General features: G+C 42.2%; 1 protein-coding gene across 27 annotated transcripts in view; it reads right to left on the bottom strand.

Annotated features, from left to right (window-relative positions):
• LOC115213775 (mediator of RNA polymerase II transcription subunit 25) overlaps positions 1-22,249 on the bottom strand; it is a 116,720-nt gene that overhangs the window by 85,159 nt on the left and 9,312 nt on the right. For all 27 annotated transcript variants that reach the window (XM_036504534.1, XM_036504535.1, XM_029782604.2 and 24 more), the window contains exons 5-14: positions 21,107-21,227; positions 18,197-18,262; positions 16,421-16,514; positions 14,766-14,831; positions 13,574-13,962; positions 10,666-10,687; positions 8,077-8,637; positions 5,199-5,301; positions 4,419-4,584; positions 68-223 (exon numbers count right to left, since the gene is read on the bottom strand). In XM_036504534.1, the coding sequence (XP_036360427.1) occupies positions 68-223; positions 4,419-4,584; positions 5,199-5,301; positions 8,077-8,637; positions 10,666-10,687; positions 13,574-13,962; positions 14,766-14,831; positions 16,421-16,514; positions 18,197-18,262; positions 21,107-21,227 (1,744 nt within the window). The remainder of the gene's footprint in view (positions 1-67; positions 224-4,418; positions 4,585-5,198; positions 5,302-8,076; positions 8,638-10,665; positions 10,688-13,573; positions 13,963-14,765; positions 14,832-16,420; positions 16,515-18,196; positions 18,263-21,106; positions 21,228-22,249) is intronic.

Here is a 22,249-nt window from a genome sequence, read left to right as displayed (position 1 = left end):
ATGCTCACACAACAATAACATCAACAACATTATTTTGCAGAGACAAAAAGGCATACTAAATACTTACCTTTTTGTGTTCAGCAATGATCTGGCGAATTCCTGTGATGAAAGCTGCTTGGTCGCTAGGCAAAAGCCCGACAAATGACTTTTTCTTCTTGCTGTATATTAGCATCACCACCCTCAGTTCGCACTGGTGCACACCAGGAATGTGGACACAGCCAGCCTGGAGAGACAAGGAGAGGAAAGAGGGGTGAGAAAAGGAGGAGAAGAAAAGCCAGGAGCAGTTGTAAATTAAGCTTTCATCATCATCATCATCACCGTTTAGCGTCCGCTTTCCATGCTGGCATGGGTTGGACGGTGCAACTGGGGTCTGGGAAGCCACAAGGCTGCACCAGGCCTAGTCAAATTCCGCGAGGTCACATATGTATGCATGTATATATGAGCCTAGTGCAGCCTCCTGGCTTGACAGTTTTCAGTCAAACCATCCAACCTTTGCCAGCATGGAAAGCAGACGTTAAACGATGATAGATATATATTGTTTGTTCCTTCTCGAGCCACACCTGGCTCATAAGGGCCGGTTTCCTTGGCATATAGGTTCCCCACCTGGACAGGACGCAGGTCTGTCACAGGTGAGCTGCAAGAGGAAAGAGTGAGAGAAAGTTGTGGCGAAAGAGTCAGCAGAAGTTCACCATTACCTTCTGCTGGAGTCGCATGGAGCTTAGGTGTTTCGTTCATAAACACACACATCGCCCGGTCTGAGATTCGAACCTGCAATCCCTTGACCACAAGTCCGCTGCTCTAATCACTAGGCCATGTACCTCCATTATATATATATATAAAGTAAGATAGGGGTTATGGGTGTAACCCACTAAGGGATAGTATTTATCCAATATACTGTTAGTAAAGTACCCAGATTCTTAATACAGAAATGTTTTTAATTGCAATGCAATTAACTTAGTTATTGTATTAAACGGGTGATGGTAAAGAAATATTTTATAATATAATAAAGAAATATTTTATAATACAAATACGAAAATGGAGAAACAAATTTAGTTTGTTCATCAAATTTCAGATATTAGAATGTTGGATTGGACTCTCCCATCAAAGACAACAAACAAGCATTCAGCTTTTGCTGATCAACTTGCACAAACAATTTGTTTCATCTTCATCATCGTTTAACGTCCGTTTTCCATGCTGGCATGGGTTGGACGGTTCAACTGGGGTCTGAAGAAGCCAGAAGGCTGCGCCAGGCCCAGTCTGATCTGGCAGTGTTTCTACAGCTGGATGCCCTTCCTAATGCCAACCACTCTGAGAGTGTAGTGGGTGCTTTTTATGTGCCACCTGCACAGGTGCCAGACGAAGCTGGCAAACAGCCACAATCGGATGGTGCTTTTTATGTGCCACTGGCACGGGGGAGTGATCAAATGCTCATGCTGCACATAAGCTCACTTTCTCCATCAAATCGACATTGTCTGAACAGGTGCACGGTGTGCCATGCATCAGGTGTTGAAGTCACCGCTGAGCAACATGAGATGAAGTGTTTTGCTCAAGAACACAACACACCACCCAGTCTGGGAATTGAAATCACAATCTGGCGATTGCGAGTGCAACACCTTAACCGCTAGGCCATGGCACCTTCATATACATATATATATATTATCTAAAACAGCCTGTTCCAGCACCATGCGACTCAAAGTTTCACAGGCCACTAACAGAAACCCATCTCCTTCAGATAGAGATTACCGAATTCAATAATCCAAGCCTGAACAAAATGGGCTTCTATCAGAGGCCCATGAAACCCCAAGTCATATGGAACTGAATCAAGCAATACATATAACTCTGTTCTACTACATGTGTTGAGTGCCTTTTTCTTCCATTTGTCCACTCATTCATATATATATATATATATATATATATACACACACATACATACACTGTATATATATGTGTGTGTGTGTTTTCTTCATTATCTTTTACTTGTCTCAGTCATTAGACTGTGGCCATGGTGAGGCACCATCTTTTTTTAGTCAAATGAATCAACTCCAGTACTTATTTTTTGTTTTTTAAATCTGATACTTATTCTGTCAGTGTCTTTTGCTGAACTGCTAACTTACGGGGATGTAAACACACCAACACCGGTTGTCAACTAATGATAAAAAACAAACACAAAGATATACACACACACACACACACATATATATATATATATATATATATATATATATATGTGTGTGTGTGTATACTACAAAATAAGAAAATGGAGGAATAGATTTCTATCAATCATCAACTTCCAGATAATACCAATTCAGTTGATGATTGATAGAAATTTACTCCTCCATTTTCTTATTTTGTATTATGAATTTGAGGTAAAACATTTTACCTTCGCCCATATAATACAATAAATGAAGGAGGCGCAATGGCCCAGTGGTTAGGGCAGCGGTCTCACGGTCATAGGATTGCGGTTTCGATTCCCAGACCGGGCGTTGTGAGTGTTTATTGAGCGAAAACACCTAAAGCTCCACGAAGCTCCAGCAAGGATGGTGGTGATCCCTGCTGTACTCTTTCACCACAACTTTCTCTCACTCTTACTTCCTGTTTCTGTTGTACCTGCATTTCAAAGGGCCGGCCTTGTCACTCTCTGTGTCACGCTGAATATCCCCAAGAACTACGTTAAGGATACACGTGTCTGTGGAGTGCTCAGCCACTTACACGTTAATTTCACGAGCAGGCTGTTCCGTTGATCGGATCAACCGGAACCCTCATCGTCGTAACCGACGGAGTGCTTCCATCCACCACAATAAATGAAATAATTGCATTGCAATTCTTAGCATTTATGTATTAGCCTTCTGGGTACTTTACTGGCAGTATATTGGATAAATGATATCCCATAGTGGGTTACACTCATAACCCCTATCTCACTTTGTACTTATATATATATATGTATATATATGACAGGCTTCTTTCAGTGTGTGTCAACTAAATCCAATCACAACGCTTTGGCTGGCCCAAGGCTATAGTAGATGACACTTACTGAAGGTGCCTAGCAGTAGGACAGAACCCAGAACCATGAGGTTGGGAAGCAAGCTTCTTACCACACAGCTACATATGCCCAACAATTATTTGTTCTTCTTGCTGTATATTAACATCATCACCCGCAGTTGTGCAGTTGAGGCATGAACTGGTTTCAAGCACCAAAATTATCATCATCGTTTATCGTCCATTTTCCATGCTGGCATGGGTTGGACGGTTCAACTGGATTCTGGGAAGCCAGAAGGCTGCACCAGGCCCAGTCTGATCTGGCAGAGTTACTACAGCTGGATGCCCTTCCCAACGCCAACCACTCCGTGAGTGTAGTGGTTGCATTTTACGTGCCACCTGCACAGGTGCCTGACGAGGCTGGCAAACGGCCAAGATCGGATGGTGCTTTTTACGTGCCACCGGCACGGGGGCAAGACAAGGCTGGCAACGGCCACCACAATCAGATGGTGCTTTTTACGTGCCACCGGCATAGAAAAAGAAGGAAGAGCATAGGACCCAGTATTGCAAGGCTGGAAGAACCAGAGGATCATATATATATGTATGGGCATCTTTGTGTTTGTCTGCTGGTGGTATGTAACTGGCATGTAAAAAGTACTGGGCCTCATGGAGGCAAAGTGGCCGATGGTGATGGCACACAAAAAGCTTCTTTCAAGTGTTGGGCCTCACAGAGGCAATGACGAATGACCGAGACCATGACATTATGTCCTGCTTCGGAAGAAGATCCAGCAACCCATGTAAAATCGTATCCATGGCAGATACTGTGTCACACAAATGGCACCCGTGCTGGTGGCACATAAAAGCACCCATTACCCTCTCAGAGTGGTTGGCATTAGGAAGGGCATCAAGCTGGAGAAACCATGCCAAATCAGACTGGAGTCTGGTACTGCCTTTCAGATTGCATAGACAACGGACATTAAATGATGAAGATGAAACTAGAAAAAAAATATATATATATATATATATATATAGGTGCAGGAATGGCTGTGTGGTAAGTTGCTTGCTTCCCAACCACATGGTTCTGGGTTCATTCCCACTGCGTGGCACCTTGGGCAAGTGTCTTCTACTATAGCCTTGGGCCGACCAAAGCCTTGTGAGTGGATTTGGTAGACGGAAACTGAAAGAAGCCCGTTTATATATATATATATATGCGTGTGTATATGTTTGTGTGTCTGCGTTTGTCCCTCTAGCATTGCTTGACAACCGATGCTGGTGTGTTTACGTCCCCATAACTTAGCGGTTCGGTAAAAGAAACCGATGGAATAAGTACTAGGCTTACAAAGAACAAGTCCTGGGGTCGATTTGCTTGACTAAAGGGGTGCTCCAGCATGGCCGCAGTCAAATGACTGAAACAAGCAAAAGAGTAAAGAGAGTGTACTTACAAGAGAATTTCCTAGGATACGACAAAGGCTCCGCATAGCTTCAATATCGGTGTTAGTGAAGTGGAAGTTGACCGTCTTTGCATTCACAAAGTATTCTGAGAAATGGTTCAAGAAGTCTATTGGAATTAGCTGCATGATTAGTTTGTTTGGCCAGTTACTAGCATTACTGAAAAGAGAAAAAGTTAAACAAAAAAAAACCGTAAAATTTCCATGAAAAATTTTCACAAGGTATAAAATACAAATTAAGCAAAAAACAGTAAAGTCATTCAATTAAATTATGCATTTTTTAAAAATGATTTTAGAACCATGATTTTAATGAAATGGTGGCACGTTAAAAGCACTATTCAAATGTAATCGGAGCCAGGCTCACCTGACTGGCTCCTGTACCTGTTGGCAAGTAAAAAGCACCCACTACACTATTGGAGTGGTTGGCATTAAGTAAGGATATCCAGCTGTAGAAACATTGCCAGATCAGATTGGATCCTGGTGCAGCCACTGGCTCTCCAGACCTCAGTCAAACTGTCCTACACATACCAGCATGGAAAACAGACATTAAACGATGATGATGATGATGATGATAGTTTATGTGTTTTGAGTAGTTTTTGAAAATCCAGAAGGATTTACTGTGACTAATATTTCATTATTGAGATGGTATTTGGAACATATCTTAACTGCAGTTTCTTACATGGAATTACATAGAATGAGAGGGCAGCGAGCTGGCAGAATCATTAGCACGCCTGGCAAAATGAAAGAAGAAAAGGAATAGAGATAAATACATACATGTCTTGTTCTCCAGCACTCACTGTCATGTTGCATTGAAGAGAACGCGTCACTTTGGTTGCATTGCTTCCTTGTTTTGGCATGTCAGGCCATTCTAAAATTCCTGTAAAAAAATACAAGATGAAATTTTTTTTCAGAATAAGAATTAACTCAAATACTGGATCTGTTCAGTTTGGCTGAGATTTTTTAATTAATTTTTTAAAACTAAACAGTTTGAAACTTCGTATTCTGGTGGAATGTCTTGCGCAGAACACAGTTTACTTTGAACATTTTTTGACAAAATTTGGTATTTTAGAAGTTATTTCATGTTGAAGTTGTATTTGGTGAATTTGGGAAATTTCAACCAATCAACGACATGTAAATTCGGTTGAAGAAAGCTACTGCTGTTTGCAATAGTAATCAGAGAGCAACAACTTCTGGGTCATTTCTACCAAATGTCACCATAAGGACCAGGGAGAGGAAGGCCTCCTCTCAGGAAAAAAAAAAAAACAACCCAGAATCAAGAACAGTGGACAAAAGTTTTCTATGACCTTTGATCAATTGTATCTCCTCCCACATAATTTCAGGCTTTATGCCTTTAGCAGAAAGGATTATTATTATTATTATTATTATTATTATTATAAAGGCAGGGAGCTGGTAGAGTCGTTAGCATGCTGGGCTAAATGCTTAGCGACATTTTGCCTTATGGTCGGAGTTCAAATTCCGCCATGGTCGACTTTGCCTTTAAGAGTTGATATATTTATTTCTTTATTGCCTACAAGGGGCTAAACATAGAGGGGACAAACAAGGACAGACAAACGGATTAAGTCGATTACATCGACCCCAGTGCCGTAGCTGGTACTTTATTTATCGACCTCAAAAGGATGAAAGGCAAAGTCGACCTCGGCGGAATTTGAACTCACAACGTAACGACAGACGAAATACGGTTACGCATTTCGCTCGGTGTGCTAACGTTTCTGCCAGGTCGCCGATATATTAAGTACCAGTGGAGCACAGGGGCTCAATGTAATTGACTAGTCCCCTCCCTCCAAATTTCAGGTTGTGTACCTTTAGTAGAAGGGATTATTAAGACGGAGAGCCAGCCAGATCGTTAACATGCAGAACAAAATGCGTAGCGGTATTTCATCTGTCTTCAAATTCTAAGTTCAAATTCCACTGAGGTCGACTTTGCCTTTCATCCTTTCGGGGGTTGATAAATTAAGTACCAGTGAAATATTGGGGAGTGGGGGGGGGGCATGTAATCGACTTATGCCCTCCCCCAAAATTTCAGGCCTTGTGCCTATAGTGAAAAGGATTATTTATTTCTTTACTACCCACAAGGGGCTAAACACAGAGGGGACAAACAAGGACAGACAAACAGATTAAGTCGATTATATCGACCCCAGTGCGTAACTGGTACTTAATTTATCGACCTCGAAAGGATGAAAGGCAAAGTCAACCTCGGCGGAATTTGAACTCAGAACGTAATGGTAGATGAAATACGGCTACGCATTTCGCCCAGCGTGCTAACGGTTCTGCCAGCTCGCCACCTTTAGTGGAAAGGATTATTATCATTATTATTATTGAAAGCAATCCTAAACTTACATTATTTATACTATACTATAAGCTCCAATTATACTATAGACTGCAATTATGATGAAGAGAAAGGATGAGGCCAATACACTGTCCACAGTCTGTCTACCCTATGTGGAAAGCTTCTCCGAAAAGATACAAAAGATATGTGGCCCATATGATATCAGGACAGTATTCAAGAGTAATACAACACTTCGCAAATATCTCCTTCGGGTAAAACCACCAATAGAAGAGAATATGACCGAAGACTGCGTGTACTCCATCCCATGCAGCTGTGGTAGGTTATACAAAGGCGAAACATGCCGCCCCCCTCAAAATAAGGGTAGACGAACATCGCAAAGCTGTGACACGAGGAGATATTGATAAATCAGGTATAGCTGATCATGTATGGAAAAATGAAGACCACCTTCCCCTGTGGGATGAAGTTAAAATAATAGACAGAGAACACCACTGGAAAATACGAAAACTAAAAGCAGCACATATGCTAGGACACAACAACCTCCTAAGCAGACCGAGTGCAGATAAGAGCAGCATATGGGAACCGGTATTAAGGAAGGATAGAAAAATATTAGATTTATAAGCCCTAAAATTCACTCCATAATTGCCCACGGGCATATGGTGTAGTGGTTAAGAGCGTGGGCTACTAACCTCAAGATTCCAAGCAGTAACCTGAACAATAATAATGATAATAACATCGAAGAATACCTTAGGAATGAGAACCCAGGTACGAAAATTCCCCAAGACACCTGAAGAGGACTGGAGGGTATATCAGCCGAAATACTGTGTTAACAACAAACAAGTTGAGGACAGATATCCATCGAATGTAAATAATGTACATAATTCCTCATCTCTTACTCTTTTACTTGTTTCAGTCATTTGACTGTGGCCATGCTGGAGCACCGCCTTTAGTCGAGCAAATCGACCCCAGGACTTATTCATTGTAAGCCTAGTACTTATTCTATCGGGCTCCTTTTACCAAACCGCTAAGTTACGGGGACGTAAACACATCAGCATTGGTTGTCAAGCGATGTTGGGGGGGCAAACACAGACACACACACACACACATATATATATATATATATATATATATATATATATATATATATACATATATACGACAGGCTTCTTTCAGTTTCCGTCTACCAAATCCACTCACAAGGCTTTGGTTGGCCCGAGGCTATAGTAGAAGACACTTGCCCAAGGTGCCACGCAGTGGGACTGAACCCGGAACCATGTGGCTCGTAAGCAAGCAACTTACCACACAGCCACTCCACTCCTTGAATATAGAAGTGAATCCTAAACTTACCTGACCATATTTTCTTATCACGAATCACTTTGCTTCCCATACTAGCTGCATCCAACACGGACTGCTGAACGTTTGCTGGTCCTTGCTGTGGTTGAGATGACGGCGGCTGAGATACTTGTGGTGGCTGTGGCGGCGTGGGCTGCTGCTGCTGATTATTCTGTTGTTGTTGCTGCTGCTGTTGAATACTCTGTTGTTGCTGCTGCTGCTGTTGCTGCTGGGGATGTTGCTGCTGCTGCGGATGCTGCTGCTGATGTTTAACAGTGTTCATCTGAGATGGAGCGTAAGGCATGCGCAGTGGTTGCTGCTGTGAAGCAGTAACCGGGGTGGATATGTTTGTGAAGTTCGGGTGCATCTGTTGCATTTGCTGTTGTGGATTCACCAAAGCAACGTGCGGATGAGGGTGCAGCTGTGGGTTTTGGGCCATGGGCATTTGAGGAGGCAAAACTGTATTCGCTGATGCTATAACCTGCTGACCAGGCATTATGGCCCCAGGCTGGTTAACAAGACCTGCTGGAGTCATTATTTGAGTCTGTGGGCGATTGGCCATAGCCTGCCTCTGGGCTGTAAATTGAAACATAATAATAATAATAATAATAATAATAATAATAATAATAATAGTGTGGAAAATATTTAAAAGAAAACAAAATAGAAACATGGTTGTAAAACAAAAGTATGTTCCCTTTAGAATGAACAGTAACCTTATCCATTGTCTAAACCAGGACTGGCCAACCTGAGGACCGTGGGCCGCATGCAGACTTTTATCTTGTGGACCACCTGTTACTTTCTTAAAGTATTACTCTTTACTCTTTTACTTGTTTCAGTCATTTGACTGCGGCCATGCTGGAGCACCGCCTTTAGTCGAGCAAATCGACCCCAGGACTTATTCTTTGTAAGCCCAGTACTTATTCTATCGGTCTCTTTTGCCGAACCGCTAAGTGACAGGGACGTAAACACACCAGCATCGGTTGTCAAGCAATGCTAGGGGGGACAAACACAGACACACACACACACACATATATATATATATATATATATATATATATATATACGACAGGCTTCTTTCAATTTCTGTCTACCAAATCCACTCACAAGGCATTGGTTGGCCCGGGGCTATAGCAGAAGACACTTGCCCAAGATGCCACGCAGTGGGACTGAACCCGGAACCATGTGGTAAGCAGGCTACTTACCACACAGCCACTCCTGCGCCTATTGTGTTTAATTTCAAAATAAGATTGTTAAAATTTATATGCGGCAATAAAGCGATAACCTACAATTTTATAATTTTAAACAAACAAAAAGTATGAAAGATTCTTGATTCTGTATTTTGATTATTTGACTGTTAGTGTATAAAGTATACAAGCGACCCTCAAAAAACTTTCTGTAATTAAAGGGGTCTGCAACGTAATTCGAGTTGGCCAGGGCTGGTCTAAACTGAGATTGATAAGATGTTTTTACTTGTGGATAAGCAGCACAATTTTATAGTAGATTTTAACTGAGAAAACAGGTGGGGGTGATTTACACAGGACAAAGCCAAAATTATGCAGGATAAAAATTTGGGGTCAAGATCCAGGTCCAATTACATAAAATGGATATGAATCAATGGAAATTGTAGTTGTGATACCAGTGCCAGTGGACACGTAAAAAGCACCATCTGAACATGGCCGTTGCCAGCGCCGCCTCAACTGGATCCCATGCCGGTGGCACGTAAAAAGCACCAACCGATCGTGGCCGTTGCCAGCCTCACCTGGCACGTAAAAATCACCCACTACGCTCACGGAGTGGTTGGCGTTAGGAAGGGCATCAAGCTGTAGAAACACTGCCAGATCAGACTGGAGCCTGGTGCAGCCTCCTGGCTTCCCAGACCCCGGTCGAACCGTCCAACCCGCGCTAGCATGGAAAACGGACGTTACACAATGATGACGATGATGATGATACTATGTACCAATTTGCAACAAAAATAAAATTCCTATTTATGATAGTAAAATACTAATATAAAAAAATCATAATTAAGATAGAATAAAAAGAGATATAAAGGTAAAAGTTAATAGAAAAAGAAGTAGTTTGGAAAAAAAAAAAGGGAAAGAAATACATGAAAAGGAATTGATGTATCAATGGAACATGCCAGAAAAACATCAGTGTAAGTTATTTAGTCACACAAAGATGCCAGCGCCGCCCCGATTGGCTTCTGTGCCGGTGGCACATAAAAAGCACCATCCGAACGTGGCCGTTGCCAGCGCCGCCTTGGCTGGCTTCCGTGCCGGTGGCACGTTAAAAGCTCCTACCAATCGTGGCCGATGCCAGACCCCCCTGGCAGCTGTGCAGGTGGCACGTAAAAAGCACCCACTACACTCGCGCAGTGGTTGGCGTTAGGAAGGGCATCCAGCTGTAGAAACTCTGCCAGATCAGACTGGAGCCTGGTGCAGCTCCTGGCTTCCCAGACCCCAGTCGAACCGTCCAACCCGTGCTAGCGCGGAAAACGGACGTTAAACGATGATGATGATGAAAGTATGAAATAAAATGTGAAACACTCAAGAAAATATAGAAAGGAAAACTTGAAACGATTGTTCTTAGATAAATATTGTTACTCACCAATAATACTAGGATCTTCATTCTGAAAGAAAATATAATAAAAAGGATCAGATTTTTGCAGATAAATTGAGACAATTTTTATGATGCATAAAACTAGTTATAAAAAAATATTAAAATAATGGTAGTAGACAGATATAATTTTAATGTAACATTTATCACAAAAAACATTTATAATTCAATATGGCCACCCTTTTGAGCAATTAACGCTCCTACACAAGAATGAAATTTTTTTGCAGCTGCCACAACCTCTGCCTTTTTCAGTTTGCATGTCTCATGCACGTGGCGGCACTTGAATGGTGCTTTTTATGTGTCACTGGCACAGGAGCCAATCAGGCGGCACTGGCAATGATCAGGCTTGAATGGTGCTTTTTATGTGCCACTGGCACAGGAGCCAGTCAGACGGCACTGGCAATGATCAGGCTTCAATGGTGCTTTTTATGTGCCACTGGCAGAGGAGCCAGTCAGATGATACTGGCAATGATCAGGCTTCAATGGTGTTTTTTATGTGCCACTGACACAGCAGCCAGTCAGACGGCACTGGCAATGATCAGGCTTGAAAGGTGCTTTTTATGTGCTACTGGCACAGGAGCCAATCAGGTGGCACTGGCAATGATCATGCTTGAATGATGCTTTTTATGTGCCACCAGCACGTGACCAGTCAGGTGGCACTGGTATCGACGGTGCTTGTATGGTGCTTTTTATGTGCCTCCAGCGCAGGTTGCCACTGAGGTGGTACTGTCATCGGCCATGACAATGACTTCACTTGCCTTAACAGGTCTTCACAAGCACAGAAAACAGACAACAGAAGCATGGTCCACTGGTCACATTTAGGAGTGCAGTAATCCCAAACAAGAAATGACTAAAACTTTGATGACCTCTCCAACCTACACTGATTATGTAAAACAGACATATAGATGTATGCTTGTCTGTGTAGTTAAGAAGCTCAAATTGCAGCCACATGGTTCCAGGTTCAATCTCACGACATGATACCTTAGGCAAGTGTCTTCTACTATAGCCCTGGGCCAACCAATGCCTTATGAGTGGATTCAATAGACAGAAACTATGGAAGCCCTTGTGTGTGTGTGTGTGCACGCGCGCGCATGTATGCATGTGCGTGTGTGCATGTGTGTGTCCAAGCTAGGCCACACAGAGGCAGTGACAAGTGACCAAGACCTTTGGCAATACTCTGTACTTATGAAGACCTGTCAATCCAAGTGAGATCGTAGACATGGATGTCAGTGCCATGTGGCTGGTACACGTGCTGGTGGCACATAGAAAGTACCGTTGGAACATTGAGCCTCACAGACGCGGTGACAAGTGACGATACACCGTACCCGAGGTGACAAGTGACGATACACCGTACCTGAGAAAACCTGTCAAGCCAAATGAGTTCAGTCATGACAGATGATACAGGTGTCACCCGGCACCCATCCCAAGTGGCACATAAATAGCAACCACTATAGTCTTGGAGTGGTTGGCATCAGGAAGGGCATCCAGCTGTAGAAACCATGCCAAATCAGACTGGAACCTGGTGCAGCTTACCAGCTTTCAGTCAAACTGTTCAACCCATGCCAGCATGGAAAACAGACGCTAAATGACAATGGTGATGATGAGGGTTCTTTCTCGCAGAAGGGTCATGCAATGGAATGACTGGTTGCAGCTGTTTCAGCAATGGTAATTCAACATGGTTGACTGGACAATGACAGGATAGTGTGTTTCTTTTTTATGCAAACCGTGAGGTTTAACCCTTTAGTGTTCAGATTATTCTATCAAACATAATGCTTATTGATTCATATTGATTTGAATTAATCATGCATTATCTCATATCTTCAAGATCTTGATGGTGTAATTACTTAATGTAAAATAACATTGTAGGGTAGGTGTGAGAGCCTGGATCTGGTCAGTTTGAACATAAAACAGATTAGTTATTTTGGCCGGATATGGCCGGTTTAAATACTAAAGGGTTAACCCAGACACCCTGTCCACATACACATGTGTGTGCATGTTTAAATTATATATATATATATCCGAACGTGGCCGACGCCAGTGCCGCATTGACTGGCTTCTGTGCCAGTGACACATACAAAGCACCATCCGATCGTGGCCGCTGCCAGCCCCCCCTGGCACTGTGTCGGTGGCACATAAAAAGCACCCACTACACTCTCAGAGTGGTTGGCATTAGGAAGGGCTCCAGCTGTAGAAACACTGCCAGATCAGATTGGAGCCTGGTGCAGCCTCCTGGCTCACCAGTCCTCAGTCAAATCATCCAACCCATGCCAGCATGGAAAACGGATGTTAAACGATGATGATATATATATATAGGCGCAGACATTGCTGTGTGGTAAGTAGCTTGCTTACCAACCACATGGTTGCTGGTTCAGTCTAACTGCGTGACACCTTGGACAAGTGTCTTCTACTATACCCTCAAGCTGACCAAAACCTTGAGAGTGGATTTGGTAGACGGAAACTGAAAGAAGCCCGTCATATGTGTGTGTGTATCTGTGCTTGTCCCCTCACCATCACTTGACAACCAATGTTGGTGTGTTTATGTCCCTGTAACTTAGCAGTTCGGCAAAAGAGTCCAATGGAATAAGTACTAGGCTTGCAAAGAATAAGTCCTGGGGATAAATTTGTTCGACTAAAGGCAGTGCTCCAGCATGGCCACAGTCAAATGACTGAAACAAGTAAAGAATAATATATTCACACACACAGTTTCCATTTATCATAGCCATTCACAAGGCTTTTGGTCAGTCAGTGGCTATAGTAAAAAACACTAGCCCAAGATACCATGCAGTGGGACTGAACCTGAAATCATGTGGTCGGGAAGCAAACTTCTTAACTGCACAGCCACGTCTGCACCTCATAGAAAAAATTGAAAAGAACGAAAATGAAAAAACATTCTACTCACAGGCATGACACGTGTGGGGATCTGTTGCTGCGATATGACCTGTGACATCATAGGATGACCCGGCGGTGGGGGTTGCTGAGCTGCTACTTGTGGGGGGATGTTCTGCGGAGACATGTTGGGCTGTTGCATGCCCTGCGGTGGGGTGTTGGGCATTTGCGGACCAGTTGTTCCAGCTGCTCCGCGGGGACTAATGCCAGGAACGCCTTTTTGGCTCATGCCGTGTTTGCCTCGGATAGGCTGCTGTGTCATAGTTGGCTGCTGCTGTTGTGGGGGTGCTTGTTGCACTGGCATATGGTTTGGCTGGTTGGGCATCACTGGTTGTCCAGAGACAATGGGGGCACCAGCTGGAAGAGGCTGTGGGGGTTGTTGACTTCCTGGCAAGGCTACAGCTAAAAGAAAAAAAAATAATAATAACAATAATAATAATAATGATGATGATGATGATTTCAAATTTTGCCACAAGGACAGCAATTTTGGAGGAGGGGATAAGCTGATTACATTGACTTCCTGGCAAGGCAACAGCTAAAAGAAAAATAATAATAATAATAATAATAATAATAATACATTGTTTTATCTTGGTATAAAAGATGAGCAACAGCAAATATTCTGCTCAATACCACAGATTTGCTTGTCAGTTGTTTGACCGTAACCAGTTGAGCATGTCCCTTAGTGGCTGACGACATGTGCATTTCTGATCACGAGTAGAAGTAGTGGGGGAGCATCATAGCCATGAGTTGAAAGGGATTCTTTGGGGTTCGAATAATTCACCTCTGGAAACATGGGTGGTTCGTTCAACATCCTTAAACAACCCTTATTCAGGGACCTTTTGAGTGGGATGGGTTACTCAACCAGAAGAATATTCTGACTGGGCTCCACCTGTAAGGTCATGTGCTGTTTATCTTGATATGAGATCACCATGTCGCGCACATATGGTTGTGATGCATGTGCCTGGTGTACCTCTATCAGACGGATAGTCATGATGGGTATACTGGGCTTAGGAATGAGAACCCAGGTTCAAAAATTTCCCCAAGACACCTGATGAAGGCTGGAGGGTACATCAGCCGAAATGTTGTGTTAACAACAAACATGAGGACAAATATCTGTCTAATGTAAATAATGTACATAATTCCTCATCTCTTTAATATAGAACTGTATTAACTTGATACGAGTATAAAAGTTATAAGCAACTCACAAAGTTTCATTCGTAGCATGTCGATAATCTGCCGCTCTTCTTCTAAGCTTGGACTGTTTGACCGTTCTTGAAAAGAATGATTTTAAAATGAATTGTATATATCAATAATATATTTATACATATATTACATAAAGAAATTCAACAGCATTTACTATTATTATTATTCAGTAGTCTTATTTTTTTTTTACGTACTTTCACTGCACTACCAAACACAGCTCTATGTGCCTTGGGTATGTGTTGTGCGTTGTTATAAGCTCTTATTTTTATTGTATTGAAAGTGTTTTACATAGGATGGATGCCTTGCCTAGTAGTGCTATTTTTTTGTATGTTGTATATACTTGTTAGTCCTGGTGTTTTTGTTATGTATTTATCTGAAATTTTTTTTTTATCATACCTAATGCATCTACTATGATAGGAATTTAGACTCCACATTTGAGTTACCTCTATTTCCAGGTCTTTGAATTTTACAAGTTTCTCTGTTTCTTTTAGAGAACCATTGTCATCTGTTGGTATTGATACATCGATTAGAAAGCATTTTTTGCCTTGATGATCTCTGACAACTATATCTGGCTTATTGGTCTTAATTTCTCTATCCGTGTGTATTGGCATATCCCATAGTATGGTTACTTTCTCATCTTCTGTGACCTTTTCTGGCGTGTGTCTACACCATCTTTTTTCTGTTGTTATTCCATAGTGTTATTATTATTATCATCATTAACCCTTTCATTACCAACCCAGCTGAAACCGGCTCTGGCTCTGTAGTACAAATGTCTTGTTTTCATAAGTTTTGAATTAAAATCTTCCACCAAAATTTAGTCACAATTTATGTTCCCAACACTAGCTTAATGATAACCAGGTTATTTTACTAAATTCTTTGTCATATTTAAAGGGATTGAAAGAAACACAGAGCATCTCAAAATAAATACAGTAACAAAAGGGTTAAGACAGCAAGTTGACAGAATTGTTAGCATGCCTGACCAAATGCTTTGCAGCTTTTCATCTGTCTTCATATTCTGAGTTCAAATCCCACTGAGGTCGACTCTGTCTTTCATCTTCTCAGGGCAAATAAAATAAGCACCAGTTGAACACTGGAATTGATGTACTCGACTGACCCCTTGACCCCAAATTTCTGCACTATATTGTATTGTCAGCTCAGGATCAAAAGTCACAAAAGAACAATTGTAATAAAATGCCCGTCAGAACAAGCTGAGAAGAGATCAATGTGGCTGTGGACAAAAAGAAACAATAGCTAAAACCAGAAACAAATACTCCTAGCCACTGAACATCATGTGAGAGAAACCCAGTCTGATATGGAACCACAGTGCAAATTCTTGCAATGGCCTTTGTGGCCAAGCAATATACACCACAGTTCAGGGATATAAGAGCATCAGGAAGTTCCTAGTTCAATCTATACTAAAGGTGATATTTCAAAAACAACAGGACGACCTAGGAGTCGTGATCTAGGTGGGCCCAGGTCCTTTAGAATGTCAAGAACTAACAGGCCAAAACACTTGCTCGACAGGATCTGAAGATTTCTCCAATTGTCCACACACCCTGTAGCAAATTTCCACTTAATATTGTCATATTGTGATTAATTTTAACTACTTATAAACCAACTTACTCACACTTGACAATAAATATGTAACAGTAGTTACCTGGTAAAGAGTAACCTTTAAGTAAAACTTGGTGCCGGTGATCAATTGTACAGTCTTTCATGTTTAATAGGGGGTCATTGCTACCCATGTTACTCTGAAAAATAGTAAAAGAAAACAACTCCAAAATTAGAAAATATTAAGAGAAAATATCAAGGAAATAATTCATGAAACAGTTTTATTTTAATCAAGTGGTAGAAAAACTGGATTTAATTATAGGGTTAATTAATTTCCTCATATCCATAATCGTTTTACATCTGCTTTTGCTATGCTTGCATGGGTAAGCCGGATACTTCCCAACACAATATCTCATCACTTGTATTCATTTGTCATTCTTTTTAATGTGTGGAGGCTTGGGTGTGTGGTTAAGAAGTTTGCTCCCCAACCACATGGTTTCAGGTTCAGGCCTACCTTTGGCAGATGTGCTCCACTATAGTCCCAGGCCAACTAAAGCCTAGTAACTGGATTTGGTAGACAAACTGAAGAAGACAGTTATATATATATATATATAGAGAGAGAGAGAGAGAGATATATATATATATAGAGAGAGAGAGAGAGAGAGAGACTTCTACACAGTTTCCATCTACAAAATACACTCACAAGACATAGGTCAGTGTAAGGCTATGTTAGAAGACACTTGCCCTAAATGCTGCTGCAAGGAGGAATTGAACCCAATGTCATATGGTTTCAAAGCAGATTTAATATTCCAGGAGTTAAAGATGAAAAGAAAGATCTATAGGAGCTGTGTGAGAGCTGCAATGCTGTATGGGAGTGAGACAGGGTGTTTGAGGAGAGAGAGAGAGATGGTAATTTTGAGAAGGACTGAGAGGGCAATCATCATCATCGTTTAACGTCCGTTTTCCATGCTAGCATGGGTTGGACGGTTCAACTGGGGTCTGGGAAGCCAGAAGGCTGCACCAGGCCCAGTCTGATCTGGCAGTGTTTCTACAGCTGGATGCCCTTCCTAACGCCAACCACTCCGTGAGTGTAGTGGGTGCTTTTTACGTGCCACCTCCACAGGTGCCAGATGAGGCTGGCAAACGGCCACGATCGGATGGTGCTTTTTAAGTGCCACCAGCACGGAGGGCCAGACGAGGCTGGCATGACCACAATCAGATGGTGCTTTTTACGTGCCACCGGCACGGAGGTCAGTCGGGCCAGCACTGGCAACGGCCATGTTCGGATGGTTGCCACTGGCATCACAGATACAATTTCCATAGATGTTGATCGATTTCAAGTGAAGCTGTTTGATAAGAGGAGGACTGAGGACTTGTGGGAATGCTGGGGTTGGAGGAATCAGTGGAATGGCTGGCAAGGGCAAATGGAGCGTGGTGGTATGGGCATGTGTTGAGGAGGGATGAGGAGCATGTTCTGAAGAGGGTTCTAGAGTTTGAGGTAAATGGACAGTGAAAGCGTGGCAGACCGAGGAAAATGTGGCGGGGACAGTTAGAGGAGGAGATTGGGAGGGTTGGCTTGAGAAGGGAGGATGCCCAAAACCAGGCGAGATGGTGTGAGGGTGGTTGCTATGGCACTGAGGTAGAATCCGGCCACCCCTGTTAATGGGAACAAATCCTGGATTCAAAATGATAATGATGATTCTATCGGATAATAAGTAATCAACGATTAAAGAAATCAATTAGAAACACTGATTGTCAAATGAGTAGATTTAAAATTTTTTTTCTTTACTGATAATTCAGACTGAATGTTATCTATTACAAAGGTATTGACTTTAAGTGGTAGAAAGGGACAAAAATTATGAAGAATTAAATATGCACAAACCTCTTCAAACAGCCGCAATAAAGTTGGAATTTTTCTGGGGGAAATTATAGAGAAATTGATTCCTTTCTGAAAATAGAATAAAAAGACATATAAATCAAACTGATTATCTTATGTTTGTAAATGTGTGTGTGTGTGTGTGTATGTATATATATATATATATATATATATATATATATTATATATATATATATATATATATGTTGGGGCAAGCGAAATCAAAATCGAATTGAACCAGCCAGGATCCCTGGTCTGGTGGTACGTAAAAAGCACTATCTGACTCGTGGCCGATGCCAGCACCGCCTCGACTGGCTTCCGTGCGGTGGCACATAAAATACACCAATCTGACCGTGGCCGTTGCCAGCCCCGCCTGGCACCTGTGGAGGTGGCACGTAAAAAGCACCCACTACACTCACGGAGTGGTTGGCGTTAGGAAGGGCATCCAGCTGTAGAAACATTGCCAAATTAGATGGAGCCTGGTGCAGCCTTCTGGCTTCCCAGAACCCCGGTCGAACCGTCCAACCCATGCTAGCATGGAGAACGGACGTTAAACGACGATGATGACGATGATGATATGGCACGTAAAATACACCATCCAATCGTGGCCGTTTGCCAGCCTCGTCTGGCACCTGTGCCATGGCACATAAAAAGCACCCACTACACTCACGGAGTGGTTGGCGTTAGGAAGGGCATCCAGCCATAGAAACTTTGCCAGATCAGACTGGGCCTGGTGCAGCCTTCTGGCCTCCCAGACCCCAGTTGAACCGTCCAACCCATGCTAGCATGGAAAGCGGACGCTAAACGATGATGATATATATATAAGTGCAGGTTGTGATTGTGGCTAAGAAGCTTGTTTCCAAATCATGTGATTTCAGGTGGTTCAGCCCCAATGTGCAGCACCATGGCAAAGTGTCTTCTACTATAACCTGTAACACACACTCACACACACACAGTGGCAACAATAACATTTGCTCTCTTGAGTTCACAGATACAAGTGCATTGCATTATATACCTACTAAATGTTTCTTTTTTTTTATTTTTAATTAAATTTCGTTTAATTAAAAAGTAAATATCTTCTATGTATTCCTTAATTTCAAAATCAAAATTCTAATCCGGCCGCGTGTTGTAATGGGATGGTTATTTCCCTTGTATTAACAGTCACAGTCAGAAAGACCTACAAGTTTCAATTTCACTGCAAAGCGCTTCAGGCGTCTTCTACCATCGCCCTGATCCAACCAAAGACTCCTGTAAGGATTTGGTAGACAGAAACTGAAAGGCGGTGAGCTGGCAAAATCGTTAGCACGCCAGGCGAAATGCGTAGCCGTATTTCGTCTGCCGTTACATTCTGAGTTCAAATTCCGCCAAAGTCGACTTTGCCTTTCATCCTTTCGGGGTCGATTAAATAAGTACCAGTTACGCACTGGGGTCGATATAATCGACTTAATCCGTTTGTCTGTCCATGTTTGTCCTCTCTGTGTTTAGCCCCTTGTGGGTAGTAAAGAAATAGGTATTGTGTCTGCTGTTACGTTCTGAGTTCAAATTCCACCAAAGTCGATTTTGCCTTTCATCCTTTCAGGGTCGATAAATTAAGTACCAGTTGCACACTGGGGTCGATGTAATCGACTTAATCCCTTTGTCTGTCCTTGTTTGTCCCCTTTATGTTTAGCCCCTTGTGGACAATAAAGAAATAAGAAACTGAATGATACCCATCATGTATATGTATCATCATCATCATGTAAGTGCTTGTGGTCACGCAGGAAATCCACCTTGTAACAAAATGCCATATTCACCAGGCACTCATCCAAATGGTTCCTTCTTATGGCTGTGAGACTAGCCACTGCGTGTTGCCAATCTCCAGAAGCTGGAGGTCTTCTATTGCTTCTGTATTCGTCGTCTTCCCTGACTGCATATCTCAAACTGCATTTCAAACCGACAACTTTGTTTGCTGCGGTCTCTCGCCTCTTGAGTGAACTCTCCTGACAAGAAGACTATAGTAGTTTGGTCGCACATCACAGCGCTGCCATGACGATTTCTCATCCAGAAAATGATAGTGCCAGATTCTCCCCCGGAATTGGTCAGCTGAAGACATGGCTCATGAAAGTCAAAGCAGATATGGAACTCGCTTTTGACCCTCGAGTCTTTGGTGTTTGTTGCAGGAACTGGGAACAGCTTCAACACATTGCAGAATCAGCCGCCAACATACAGGCATGGACTGCCTTAACCTATGACACGGTGAACTCAATAGGAGCTGGCTTAACCCCTCCTGGTTGAATGCTGTTACAAGACAAGTCAAGATCATTTAACCCTTTGGTATTCAAATTTCTCTATTAAATGTAATACTTTTTCACTCAAATTGTTTTGAATTAATCATGCATTATGTTTATAGCTTTGAGGTTTCAATGATCTGATTGTGTATTTTAAGAATGTCACTGTACATTAGGTGTGAGAGGTTAGGTATGGCCAGTTTGAACATAAAACATGTAGAATATTTGTGCCGGATATGGCCAATTTGGGCAGGATATAGCCATATTGAGCAGGATATGGCCAATTTGGGCCGGATATGGCCAGTTTAAACACTAAAGGGTTAACATTCCCTTTTTCATGTTGGCATGGGCTAGATGTTTCAACAAGAACAGTCCAGCCAGAGGGTTGTACCAGATTCTACATCTGCTTCGGCATTGTTTGTACTGCTGGTTGCCCTTCCAAACACCAGCCACTTAACAGAGTGTACAGTATGTAACAGGCTTCCTGCCATTTCCATCTACCAAATCTTTTCATAAGGATTTGGTTAACCCTGGTTTGCAGTAGAAGACACTTGCTCAAGGTGCCACAAAGTGGGGCTGAACCTGAAATTCATGTGGTTTCAAAATTCAGATGCAAAATAAGAATAAGAAGACAAAGAGTGAAACTTACATTTGACATCATTTTGACAAGATCTTCACAAGTATGACCAGCATAATTCTTTACTTGATAGCTTGGGATCTGATATGGTGGAGAATTCGTCACTAATATACAATGGCACTGTGGTTTGATACTAAAATGAAAAATATCAAAAATAATTTTTATAATTAGAAGGAAACTGTAGTGAAGCCACATCATACCTAAAGAACACAATTAGATATTAGCATTATATAAATAATTTCTTTTGAAATATTCCATAAACAAATTAAAAAAACTAATGATTGAATGTGAGATCTTATGTGAGGTCGCTCAATTTGCTAGAAATAATAGCCAAGTCTCCCTTAAATTTTCTTGTAAAAGGGAAGAACACATGGTACAGTGTTGTTGTTGTTGTTAAGCAACAAGACAGGTAAGGGTGATTAGGTGATGGTCTAGGGCTTAGGAGACCCCAGACCTTGGGAAAAAAAAAACTTTGGTCGTCTTGTAGCCGAGGGCTCTTCGTTGACGCCCGACACCAATGGGAGGTGGCCCTAGTCGCTGGAAGTGGAGATCTCCAGGTCCAAATTCTTGAACGTCTGGTACAGTGTAGTCTACTGTCAGAGAAACAAAAAGCATTATGGTCGTATGGAATGTCTTTGATCACAGATCGCTTCAATCTGATCTAGGATTAAACAACAACGGAACAGCCTGCTCGTGAAATTAACGTGTAAGTGGCTGAGCACTCCACAGACACGTGTACCCTTAATGTAGTTCTCGGGGATATTCAGCGTGACACAGAAGAGTGACAAGGCCGGCCCTTTGAAATACAGGTACTACAGAAACAGGAAGTAAGAGTGAGAGAAAGTTGTGGTGAAAGTTGTGGTGAAAGAGTACAGCAGGGATCACCACCACCCCCTGCCGGAGCCTCGTGGAGCTTTAGGTGTTTTCGCTCAATAAACACTCACAACGCCCGGTCTGGGAATCGAAACCGCGAGGAAAACATAGAATAGACTCTAATTAAAACAACCTCAATAGCTAGATACTGACCACTGATGTGGCAGCAGTAGCAGAAGCAAAACGGTTGGGTTCATATGGCACTGGACCACCAACTTATGGGTCTTCAGATCAAGCACACTGCTAGCACCTTGCAGTATATTTGACATTAGTTCACATAAT

The sequence above is a fragment of the Octopus sinensis genome, linkage group LG7 (genome assembly GCF_006345805.1).
Source record: "Octopus sinensis linkage group LG7, ASM634580v1, whole genome shotgun sequence".
NCBI lineage: Eukaryota > Metazoa > Mollusca > Cephalopoda > Octopoda > Octopodidae > Octopus > Octopus sinensis.
This window is presented reverse-complemented; position numbering and strand designations above follow the sequence as displayed.